Source organism: Sesamum indicum, linkage group LG6, assembly GCF_000512975.1.
Source record: "Sesamum indicum cultivar Zhongzhi No. 13 linkage group LG6, S_indicum_v1.0, whole genome shotgun sequence".
NCBI lineage: Eukaryota > Viridiplantae > Streptophyta > Magnoliopsida > Lamiales > Pedaliaceae > Sesamum > Sesamum indicum.
The window spans coordinates 5,083,070-5,095,590 of NC_026150.1; the positions used below are offsets into that span (position 1 = coordinate 5,083,070).

Below are 12,521 nucleotides of genomic sequence, written 5' to 3' on the forward strand. Positions count from 1 at the left end.
ACCCGACGAATTAGGTATTTTGGAATTTTAGTCTAAATATTATGGGAACAATATGGATGAATTCCATTAAACATAAAATACGGGCTAGCACTATAACACATTTCAATTAATTAAGAATATTGAATCAATGTAATATGGTATTTCCCATGATATTGGAATCAAAATTACATAAGAACTAACTCTCAATAAATAATAAAATTCAAGGATTTTACACACAAAAATTTCACAAAATACATCGATTAAGGCTTAAATGTATTTTATGTTCCATAAGTTAGGTCATTTAGAATTTTCGTCCTTCAACTTTCTAAAGTAATATTTTGGTCATATATATATTTTTAATTTTAGTTCTTTTTTTGCTTGGTTTCACCCTTCTCAACGGTGGAGGTGAATTCTGGAGGATTGAAATCGCGAAAATAAAAAAAAAAATATGGAACCAAAATGCTATTTTTAAAAAATTAAAGAATGATAGCACTAAATGACATAAGTTAGAAGATAAAAATGCATTTAATCCCACATGTTAATAACAAAATAACACCATAATTAAGATACATAACTACATTAATTAGCCTACAAATCGAAAGAATAATACATATCTTTTGGACTCCAATAGTCCTAGCTAGCTAAGTACAATTTAGGCTACATTAATTTTTCTTTTTAATTAATAAAAATTAAACTACTAAAATTAATACTAGAAAAATCTATAATAAGCAAAAAATTCTTACCCAAATCAGATTTAGTCAAATCAAATCAATCATATATAACAAGATATAATTGATCAAATTTTACTAAACTGTACATCAATTAAACGACAAGTACATTTGTCCAACTCGGACAATGAAACTTGATTTAAGTTAGAATTTTCGGATGGTATGTGTTCTTCTTTGGAGCTGGTTGAGCTAGCTTTCCTTCTGCTCTGTCGTATCCTTACTGCTTATCTCCACAAAGAAGGAAACGTATATGGCTGTGCTCACATAAACCACAAGCGCAGACCCCACGAATATCAGTAGAGTCACCAGCGCGTATACGGGTTTCCCTCCACAAGAATATGATCCCAACTTCACCCGAATGAAATCCACTATCGACAGCATCAAGAACAAGCACCCCATCACGGACCCAATGGCGGATCCAAACAACCCGTATTTGAGGAAGTCCGGGTCGATGTCCGCTTTGTGTGGGTCGTTTGGTTCCATGTTGTTGAGCAGGTTGATTGCCAGCTTCAGGCTTTGGGCTATGAGGGATGAGAAGAGGAAGAAACTGAACGACACCACTTCGAAGACGATCAGTCTCCTCACTGTTTCCCGGCTGGTGGTGCATTCCAACCGGGCGGCGGCGGAGGCGGCTTCCGGGACGGTGAGGGAGAACCCTATGAAGATTGCCATGGTGAAGAGGGAGTTCACGTTCACTATTCCGTCGAGGGCTGTCACGTGGACGCTTGTTTTCACTCGACCGACGACGGTGTCGGTTGCTGTGGCCGTGGAACCCGCCGTCGTCGCCGCGGCGGTGGTTGTGTCCAGCTCCGAGGATGTCTTTGACTGCAATTCCATCCTGCCGTAGATATAGTAGAGGAAAACAATCAATACATACAAATTCTGTAATTTTTCCAATTTTCTGTTCCATTTTCCTGTCTTTTTAGTACAATCCTTGAACCAAAAAAGCCTTTAAGGTGGGAAAATTCTAATCCAAATTGTTTGAACCAACATACTTATCATGTAATTGGTATACAATTTAGAAAAAATAATCAATAAGATGGTAAGTATATCACACTTGCTTTGTGATTAATTGCATTCGGCCGAAACAATTTGAATAAGAATCTTTTTCTTAAGGTGCACGGGAAATATGTCCGAGATGACCTCTCTCCCAAAAGCCCTCGACTCCAATATCTCCTTCGTATACTGAAAATTCTTACGCAAAGTGTATTATATGGAAAGCTCTTAGCCAAATCGGGTCTGACCGAAACAATCAATCATTTAGCAATTGTAATACACTTGCCATGTATGGATTGACCATTTTTCGTAAATTGTATACCAATCACACGATAATTGTATTATACTTATCATATAATTGATTCAAATTGGGCCAAATTCAATCCAAGTTTTCATAGTATACTTACAACATACTCAGTTCAAATTTAATCAAGTCCGATCTAATATAAAATTTTTGATCCGTGCACGCATGTAGGAAAAATAGAATAAAAACAAAGAGAATGCATATAAGTATATATATAGAGAGAGTATTACCCATTGATGGTGGGAGAGTTGATAGGAGGAAAGGGCAGGCGCTTATTGTTCATCATTTGCTCTCTAGTTTTGGCTGCAAATATTGAGTGTAGAAATGATGCCAAACGCGTCCTTATTTATAAGTTGAGCTCGTACGTGGAAATTATGAAGGATGGATGAATTTGTTGACTAATCAACCTGCTTTTTTATTTAATTTTGTTATTTGGGTCCACATTAAATAATATGAATGGAAAAAGTCCTATCTTATGGGAAGTGCTATATTATAGAATTTATAATGTGATTTGTCATTCTTTTAGTTAGTTTTTTTTTTTATATTAATTATGTAATAAATAACATTTACGTGGTAGAATTGGATTCGAACAAATCAGTAACTATTATAATTTACGACGGCTAAGTTTATTTAAAGATTTTATAAGTTCTTATATTTTATTTGTTTTAATATTTTATAAGATGTTTTCGTATCATATAAAATGTTAGGACGTTTGGTATAAACTACAAAATAAGGTCTATTAGCAACGGAATGAGGGACAGAAGGTCGTTCCTTTTTATATTTCAGATGGCATTACAGACGATTTTGGGATGAAATAACAATCGCCTTAAAATGCCGAGTAGGAAAATTTTTTGGAGGACTTAAGACGGAGGAAGACATCCGTTCGAATATTTGGAACGAATTTGGGACGGTTGGTCGCGGGGAGTTAGAACCTCCATCTAGCGGACAGAGAAATAAATTCTTGATTTCAGGAGGGCTTACGGACGGCATTCAGAAGGAGTGTCTTAGTCTAGTCGTTACAATTTAAGACGACATTTGAGGTGCATTTGAGACGGATTGGCTTTTATTCCTTTCGGGACGGATTGCGTCCAAAATAAGTCCGAATGTAGTTTCTAAATTTCAAACTATTTTTTCATAAAAAAGTACGTCCCACAAAGTGGTTAGATGAATTAATACCTGGATAACGATGCACCTCCTCTACTTCAATTTTTCAGAACGAAATGACCAACCACAAATTTTAGACCGCGCAAATTAGATATTTATATGTATATATATCTAACACTGTAAAAAAAGTGGGATTTGGGACGGGATCAGGAACAGTTTTTTTTTTTTTTTAAACAGTTTCAGATTAACAAAATTAATTTGGACCGAATTTTGAAACGATTCACCTTCCGTCCGTATAAATAGCATTACAAATATTTAGAAATGATTGATGAAGGATTTTTCAATTTGAAATTGTCATTGTAACACATTACTTGTGACCGTTCCAAATATTGATTTTGTGTAAACAATTTTTTGTTTTATTTCGAACGGGTTGATGACATTTGGAACGATTATATTATTTATTTTGGATTACTTTTGGAACTGTTTTTGTAATACTCATGCCTAATTTTTGGAAGTGTATTTATTTGTATTGATCATATTTTTAGGAATGGTCCTTGGAACGGCTTGTTTGTCAATCTTTGTAATAGTATTAGGCACAATTAAGTTTTTGTTTGGAACAGTCTCTTGTAACCATTTTAGGCATGGTCAATCTTATTTAAAAATATATTTTTAAAATTGTTTTAGTTCGGTATTAGGAATGGTCAATCTTATTTAGGAACATGTGTTCAAAATTGTTTTAACATTGGTATTAGGAACAATCAATCTTATTTAGGAACACGTTTTTTGAGTTATTTTAGCAATGGTATTAGGAACGATTATTTGTTTCGAGTTGTAATATTTTCTTTACAACTATTAAAATCGTTCTTAATTTTTTATTTTATAATAATTTTTTTTATAAATTATTTAATTTATATATTAAGTTTAGTAAATTATTAATTTAATTTATATGTTATAAAAAAATTATAATAAATAATAAAAGTAATTAATAAAATTTTAGTTAAACATTTATGAATTTAATTGATTGAATAAATATGAAATAATGGAATGTAATAAAGTTTATGAAACATGAATAATTAGAAAAAATATTATAATAATATAAAATATTACTCAATTACAAAATAAAAAATATTAACACCTAATCTAAACTCTTCTCGTCATCCTCATCCATATTATCATCGTTTGGCGGTACGAGGTCCGTTGAGGCTGTGCTGGGGCAGTAGTCGAGGCGGTCAGTTGTGGGGTGGCATAGTGGAGGAGCTGACACGCATTTTCTTCATCATATTGAGCATACCGTCATCAAATACCTTCAGTTTCAACAATCCGCCTCGATTGTTGCAAGACATCAGAATTGACATGGACTCAATACTCATGTTGTCAGAATTGCGAATTGAGAATGTTTTTACGACAAGTGGACTCAATTTGATATTTCTTACAGTCACGCTCAAAGGTTATGCGTTGCATACATGATTAATTCTGCATCAATAATGAAAGATTATTATGATACAATAGAATCACGACATGGAATCGTGGTTTCAAACCACGACATGAGCATTTTATAAATAAAAAGAAATTAATTCGAAACCACGACTCGAATTATGTCGTTCCACAAAGCATCCAAAATTTCAGACTGATGCGCTTCCGTCCCAACATTCATTCAAACTAAATCTCGGACAATTTGGGATGGGTTTTTTTTGGCTAAGTGACCAAAAAGCTATGATAGCATTAAGATCAGGTAAATAATTGTTTCTTGAGATATTTTATATCTAATCTTTCTGAAATATTTTCATAAATATTATAAATTAGTTAACCCCAAATAAAATTTAACAGATAAAATATTTGTTTTACAAACATAAAAACGTGAATTAGTATTAGTACAAATATAATATAATATTGAATTTTTCATAAAACGTTGGACGCCATAAGATTATGTATAGAGAGAGGGAGAAAGCTCTTTGCCATTCAAAAATAGTGTCAATATATCTAAACATTTTAAAATTTTACTCATAAAATAAATCTAACACTTTATAAACTCTGATGGGGGTTAAACATTGTAACCCCCCCTCCCCCGGTTTGATGATTCCGCCCCTCAAAGATCAAAGAATTACTAAAGAGAATAAGAATCCCCATTTTTTAGGTACGCCTGATTCGAAAATCCAAAACAATGTGATGTTTATACCATTCAACGGCTTTTAGGAGAACACGTGACTCCATATAATCCCTAATAATCGGCTCTCCATAAACACAAGTTGACTCCATTAATTTGGCAAGTATGCATTAATTACTTTCAAATCGAGCTCTACAATCCCATTATAACACTAAGCGAACTCTAATTTAGGCACTAAACGATTTTAACTAATAATCACCTCAAAAAATCTAATAATTTGTATTGCAGACAACCCACCATGTGGTTCGAGGAATCAGAGTGCCACCCTATCTCTAATCACCATCGTATGTGGACATTAAATCTTGACAATTTCTTTTCTTTCTTTTTGGACAAAGAAAAAGGATTTTGAAGCAGTCAAATGTGACGCTGCATGCATGGCTGCTAGGTAAGAAAATTATGGAAGAACATAATAAAGCTCATGCGTCTTGTCAGTGGCTGTTTACCTAAAAGAAAGTGATGGATCCAGACTGTCATCATTAACCCATAATTTCAACATTAATTATTTGTTACTTTTTGCTAATTAACTCCATACGAAATTGACAATCAAGGGCCAAATTTCGTGTTTGCTTTTTGTTTTTATTTGGTCACCACATTAACTATATATAACTGTTCAGAAATTTTATTCGTTTAGTAAAGTTGAGACGTTATAATAAATAAATTAATATTTTAAGTTTAATTATTTTTTTAAAAAAATATATTTATTAATTTGAATTATATTTTTTTAATTTAAATTTATCGAATGATCGATATATTAAATCGTATATTATCAAAATAATAATAATAATAATAATGAGAATTACTATTAAAAAAAAATGAATATGTATGGATGTAAGTGGATTACTCGCTATTAAATATACACTCGTATTTATTTATTTATTTAATAAAATTATTACATATATTTGTTCATAATTCACAATATTTGAAAATTTCCTTGACAACCCGAACCGTATAAGGTTGGCTGGGAAAAACTTAATACGACTGCTGATAACATGCAGAGACACTCTAAAGTCCAACTCGTCAATTTCCATTTTAAGATACTCACATGTATTTCCGTACGTATAAATTGAATGTACGTATTTCAAAGTGTACGTAGACTCGATCATCATTATTAGTCTTGGTCTTGGAGGCAGGGGACCAGCCAACTTGTAGAGATGTGATAACTCATATGCATGCACTACAATTATTGTACGTCTTTTCAATTTTTTATTTTAAATATTATGGATTAAATGTATTTTTAGTCCATGATTTAGATTGTTGGCGTTTTCGTCTTTTAATTTTATTGGGTAGCATTATAATAGTCTTGCACGGGGTGAATTTCGTTTAAAAAAAAAAAAGGATTGAAATTGCAATAATTAAAAAAATGCAGGCCAAAATGCTATTTTAAAATTTTAAAGGATAAAAATATTGAAAAAAAAATTAGGCAATATGAACAGTAGTCCTAATTTTAAAAAGTCGAGTGAGATGCACATGCATTTTTTCTACGAGATGGGTGAACTCCAATGAAAAAATAGATTGAAATCATGAAAATTAAAAATATTTAGGACAAAAATGCTACCATAGAAAATTAAAGGATGAAAACTCCAAATAATCTAAATTACAGGACCAATGCATTTAAACCAAATATTATTATATTTTTTTTATTTTAATTAATATATATATGGAATGTACATAAGATTTTTTCTAAAATTAAATAGATTAGTAGTCTTTATATATATATAATGTGTATATATTAAATAAAATATAAGATGTAAAAGAATTTGCAATAAAATATTTGGTTCGAAGAATTATATTATGGTTTAATTGTATTTTTAATACTGTAATTATATATAATCATTTGACACTTTAGACCTGTAATTTGTTAGGATTATATATATAAATTGGTCATTCGTCATTTCTAATTTTATGATTTTAGAACAAAATTATCTGAAATTTTTAAAATTGGCCGAAACTATGATGTCCCTTTCCAGTTAATTTTGAAAATTTCGGCCAATTTTTTTCCCAAATAGCAGAAATTTTTTTTAAAAAAAAAGTGAACAATCCTAGTAAATTACATAACTAATTAAAATGCCAAATAATTATAATTATAATTATAAAATTATAAAATACAATTAAATCCTATATTATTATATCGGTCTTCATTTACACCCATTTTATAATATGATTGAAAAATTGAACAATTTTATAGATTTTGGCTGAAAAATTTAAATGCATTCTTTAGATATTTCTTTTCTTTGTATACGATAATTTATTGGACAAAAATAAATAATTCAACTATAAATTCATAGAAGGTTCGGCGGCTACAAGTCTTCTTCTTCCTCTAATTAAGTCAAATTCGTCGTACCTATTTTCCCTAAATATTTTATGAAAAAAATCATCTTAAAAGTACTAATTAATGTTTTGCAAAATACAATTTAGACGATTTTAATTCATAAACAATTTTATGTTGTGTAGGATCTAATAATAAAAGTACGTTCAACAAATTATTGGACAAGTGTTTGCAATAGTTTTTATTTTTATGATTTAAAATAAGCTATAGAGAAAGTTGTCGTGAATTAAGCAGTAGTAAAAGTTGCGAGCGTTTGAAAATAAAAATTAAAAAAAAATAAAATTAAAGTCGAAATGTCTGGAAAAACAGCTTAATATTTATAATAAAATTGCATAAATTAATAGGGAGTAGTTTATATATATATATTAGGGTTAACTATATTAGAGCTTTCTTGGGAAATACGAAATTGTACTTTCTTTCAAAAGTAAAATTGACTGTTTACACATGATTTTCTTTCGTTACGATTTAGATGAAAAATGATGACGTTAAATAAAAATAATTACATAAATTTCTAATTTTACCCTTCATTTAACCTCACGTGTATATATTACATTTATCGCTTCTTAAGTATAAGAATAAATATGAGAATATTAAATGAGGGAGTAAATTGTAAATTTATGTAATTTGTGTTGCTTACATCAGTGTTTTTCATCCAAACTCTAACGGAAGAGGATCAAGTGTAAATATGAGTTATGATTACTCTACAAAAAAAAAAATAAAAAAAAAAAAAAAAAAAAAAAATTGAATTTTGGCTACATTATAAATGACCACGACTTAAAAACCATAGTGAATCAATACTATTAACCACAGTTAAATAAAATCAAAGTAAAAATATAAATTTTTGTCACAATTAATCCGTCATGATTTGGCCATGGCTAATATTTTGCTTACACTTGCAGAAACAACAGCCAATAGTCGTTGCGAAACGGTGATTAATTTGTATTTACCACGATTTTTTTTTTTTACTATGAAAATTAACCGTAGTACAAAATTATATTTTTTTTATACTAGTGTTAGTTACTTATTTTATTTTTTGTTATTTTTCATATAATTAAACAAAAATAATATAAATTTAAATTGTACAAAAATATGGAGTATTGTAACTTTACAATACATCAACTCTGACCAAAGGAAAAAGCTACTCGGAAATGATTAAATCCTAATTAATTTGCAGAGTTTATTCAATTATTATTATTATTATTATTTTTTCTATTCCTCAAGGAATTATTAAAATATTATTAGTTACATCCGCACTTTATGGAGGAAGGAAAGATGGGTAAAGATTATTCAACAATTTGACCAAAACAAGAAATATTATCTTGATGATGTGTTTAAAAGTTCTACCCACAAATTCTTTAAAACATTTTTGGATAATTTTATACTATGAGAAAATTATAAGTTTAGTATGTAATTTTGGTCTTATATGAATTAATTTTCGTAATTTAGTCTTATAACTTTATAATTTTCGATAATTTTTAATCCTTTTCTGATTAATTCGACTGGAAAATTACATGTGGCTTACATATGATCTGATTAAATAATAATTTTAATTTTATAATTTAAAGGGACATTGACATTTTTAGCCCTGTATTACTGTAGAATTGGAGTATCAACAAAACAAGCAAAACGATCGAACTTCACAATAGGGAACTCTAAAATATTATCGTTTCATGCGCATGCGGAAATTATTAAACATTGGACAAAATATAATATTATACACATCAAGCATTGCCACAAGGGGTGGAACAATCAAAAACGACTGCACTTCAAATGAATGAGCCCGAAAACATCGTTCAACAGACGCCTGAACATTTATAATTATATATAATAATGATTTATACATATATATATATATATGTTAGGAAAAAATTGTGTTTATTTTATTTATAATTATATATAATACACAAAATTAATGTTTTAATAAGTTAAAATAAAAATATGAATAGTTTAGAGATGTTTTAATGTACATATAGGTAAGACATATATTTTAAGATTTTCAATATTATAAGCCTAGAACATATATATATTATCAAAAAAGGCTCCTTTCAATTATTTTATATATATTATTATCTCATATATATAAACTTATTATGATAGAATTATTTATATATATATATATATATATATATATATACAGTATTAGAATTTTGAAAATTTCAAATCCGAATCTATCGGGTTTAACCCGTTGGGTCTCTTGTTTGGGGGACGGGTCTTAAGTCCAGTAAATTCTTGAATGGTCGGATCTTTGATTTTAGCAAATTTGCTGGTAGTCCTGATTTTGGAGTTTAATTCAATTTCGATTTATATATACAAATTAGTTTCCACGCGGCCGTCTGCTTATCCTATCCATAGATCATACTTTTCACTTACTTGTTAATCTTTCAATCTTATTGATGAGGGTATTACTTCTTCTTCAAGAAAAAGACAAAAAAATCCCTTATTTGAAGTTAAAAAAAACCCAAAAAATTGAGGGGACCTGCGGGCCATATGTCCGGGTAGGGTTTGAGATCTGAAACCCGTATCCATATGAGCAAGCTGATCTCCCACCACAGCATTATGGACAAGGGTCGCTAGGATGACATCATGTGGCCCAATCTATTTCGTATATGTAGGCACTATCAATGACTGAACCTGAAGCAATTATGGTAAGATACATTCATTGCTTTCTACCTTATTTATATCTCAAGATCGCATATTTCTATCTCGAACCTAACTAACTTGAGCGTCAAAAGGTTTTAGTATGGGAGGAACTCGATTAGACTGACGTACTTGTTTCTTCTTTAGGACCCATCTTCAATGTGTGGGGCATTACGAATACCTCTAATTGTTTGAAAAATTACAAATATTCTTTTTATATATAAAATAATTATATAGATTGTAGCCTCAATACGGTGAGGTGAACATTACTAAAATAATAATTTATTATTCGATGATTTTGCTAAAAAATGAATAAAATACTTTTTCTTTCTTTAGAAAATTAAATATTTGAGAAATCAAGATATAACTCTCAACTTTATCTAAAAGCACTACTAAGATATAATATAATTTTAAGACAAAAAAATGAATAATCACTTTTATGTTTAAATTACTTTGTGTTTTTATTATGCTAATTTAGTTATTAATATTTAATCTTCACAAATGTGAATTACTCAAATTACTAATTTCTTTTAATTATAATTAAGCAGAGAAAAATGTAAGCAACCCCTGTGATATTGCAGATCAGCAAATTATCCTTGTATGAAAAAATAAATAACAATTTATCTCCCTGTATTTTTTAAAATACAACAATTTACCTCCCTATGTTTTTTAAAATGAAGCAATTTAACTCCTTACACAGGGAGGTAAATTGCTTCATTTTAAAAGTACAGACGGATAAATTACCATAATTTTTCATAGGAGGATAATTTGCTAATTTTCAATATCACAAGAGGTAAATTGCCATTTACCCTAATTAATCATTTAGAGCTAAGCAAAAATAATAACAGTTCAATTTTTCTGTGTCATAAACAGATGATGTACATGGGAGAGGGTATATGATGTTCGGAAGCTGTTCTGCTGGTATCTATTTCCATCATCTTGGAGAAAAAATCATCTCAGTCTGTACCAAGAACCTATTTGACAGAATCAAGTGTAAATTTCTTATACGTATATTTCTTGAGATTTAACTGTATATCAAGAGAGTATAGGTACTATGATCAGCTCTGCTTCGGATGCTGCTGCTGAAGTGGATCTACCCAGCATTTGTCTTCTCTCACAGCTTTCCTCCATCGATTCTTGAAGTTGTCTAATTCGATGAAGGACTCTTTCCGCACCTGAGATAAGAATAAAACAACTTCAATCATCCTATAAGGAGATTCTTCAAGCCTAAGGCCGGGGTGGTTTCGTTATCTGGAATTAGACTAGATAATGGTGGCGCCAAAGAGGCTTGGATTTTCGAGTTTCAGTTCAAACTCGAGCATTAATTAGCCAAATCGAGTCTGAGTTGCAAACACTCAATACGGGACATGTAAAAAACAATGAAGAAAGAGAGAACTCGTATGCTTATGAGCAGGTGAAGCTGAGGATGTGACACAGCGGTAAATGATAGCAAGGGAAGAAGAAAAAACAGGAGATATGTGAAGAAACAGAACGTATGATGTAGATAATGCGCAGACGAAAGAGGTTTTGTCATAGCAAAAGCAATGTAAGTATTAAAAGTGAACGGATCTTACAGCATTTCTATCTTCTGATTGCTCCAGTTTAGATGCCACCTACAAGTTCATCGTACCATTTGAAAAGGCTGGTTTGTACTCTCGACAAAAAATGTAATAATAAATCAATCAGGGTTTGATGGATACCATTTTCCCTGCATTAGGCAACTTTTCATTTGACGAAGATTGCTTTCCGACTTCACCGTTTGTCTGCATAGGACAGAAACCAGAATTCAAGGAATATGAACCATAGGAATACAGGTGGTCATATTTAGAAGGAAGTAATTTATTAGTGAACAAGGTTGAAAAGGAGCCAAATTATCAGCAAATATAAAGGATGATCATCGCGTTAACATATCTAATTCCTTAAAAAAAAAATTAACTTGAAAACTTATAAGCTTTTCCTCAAACATCTCATTAAGACACATAGTCCGTCAGTAAAATAGTCCTCCTTAGACGGTTTACCACTTCTGTATAATATATCGAGGCTTCAGAGAGTTTCTGGTTACTTTTGAGATGCTGAAACACGTATTTTTGCTGGGGTTCAGTTTTCTTAACTATGCAAAATGATCAGATTTTTTATTTTCTTAAGCCTGAACATGCTTAATCTTCTGCGTTATTGAAATTGTTAACAAATTTTTTTCCTTTATATCCAGTAATTAAGTACGGAATTTGGAAAAAATCTGAGACACGGAAAGAAATTAAATGATGGTTTAATCCATTTACTGCC

The 12,521-nt window shown here is 30.3% G+C and overlaps 1 protein-coding gene and 1 long non-coding RNA gene across 2 annotated transcripts in view; both read right to left on the reverse strand.

Annotated features, from left to right (window-relative positions):
- Positions 527 to 2,353, reverse strand: LOC105163783. The gene is made up of 2 exons (XM_011082246.2): positions 2,238 to 2,353; positions 527 to 1,545 (listed from the first exon to the last, which is right to left on the reverse strand). Exons 1-2 carry the CDS (start codon positions 2,291 to 2,293, stop codon positions 897 to 899), a joined length of 705 nt encoding a protein of 234 aa, XP_011080548.1. The 5' UTR covers positions 2,294 to 2,353; the 3' UTR covers positions 527 to 896.
- LOC105163784 overlaps positions 11,068 to 12,521 on the reverse strand; it is a gene marked incomplete in the record, with an annotated part of 5,627 nt that continues 4,173 nt past the window's right edge. Inside the window, 4 exon segments of the long non-coding RNA XR_002287201.1 lie at positions 11,068 to 11,212; positions 11,292 to 11,413; positions 11,813 to 11,851; positions 11,939 to 12,001. This is a non-coding gene — a long non-coding RNA (uncharacterized LOC105163784).

Excerpts from the sequence above, each read along its gene's own strand:
- LOC105163783 (XM_011082246.2), bottom strand. The coding sequence starts at position 2,293 with ATGATGAACAATAAGCGCCTGCCCTTTCCTCCTATCAACTCTCCCACC. Across the intron at positions 1,546-2,237 it reads AACTCTCCCACCATCAATGG|GATGGAATTGCAGTCAAAGA; the intron begins GTAATACTCTCT and ends TATCTACGGCAG.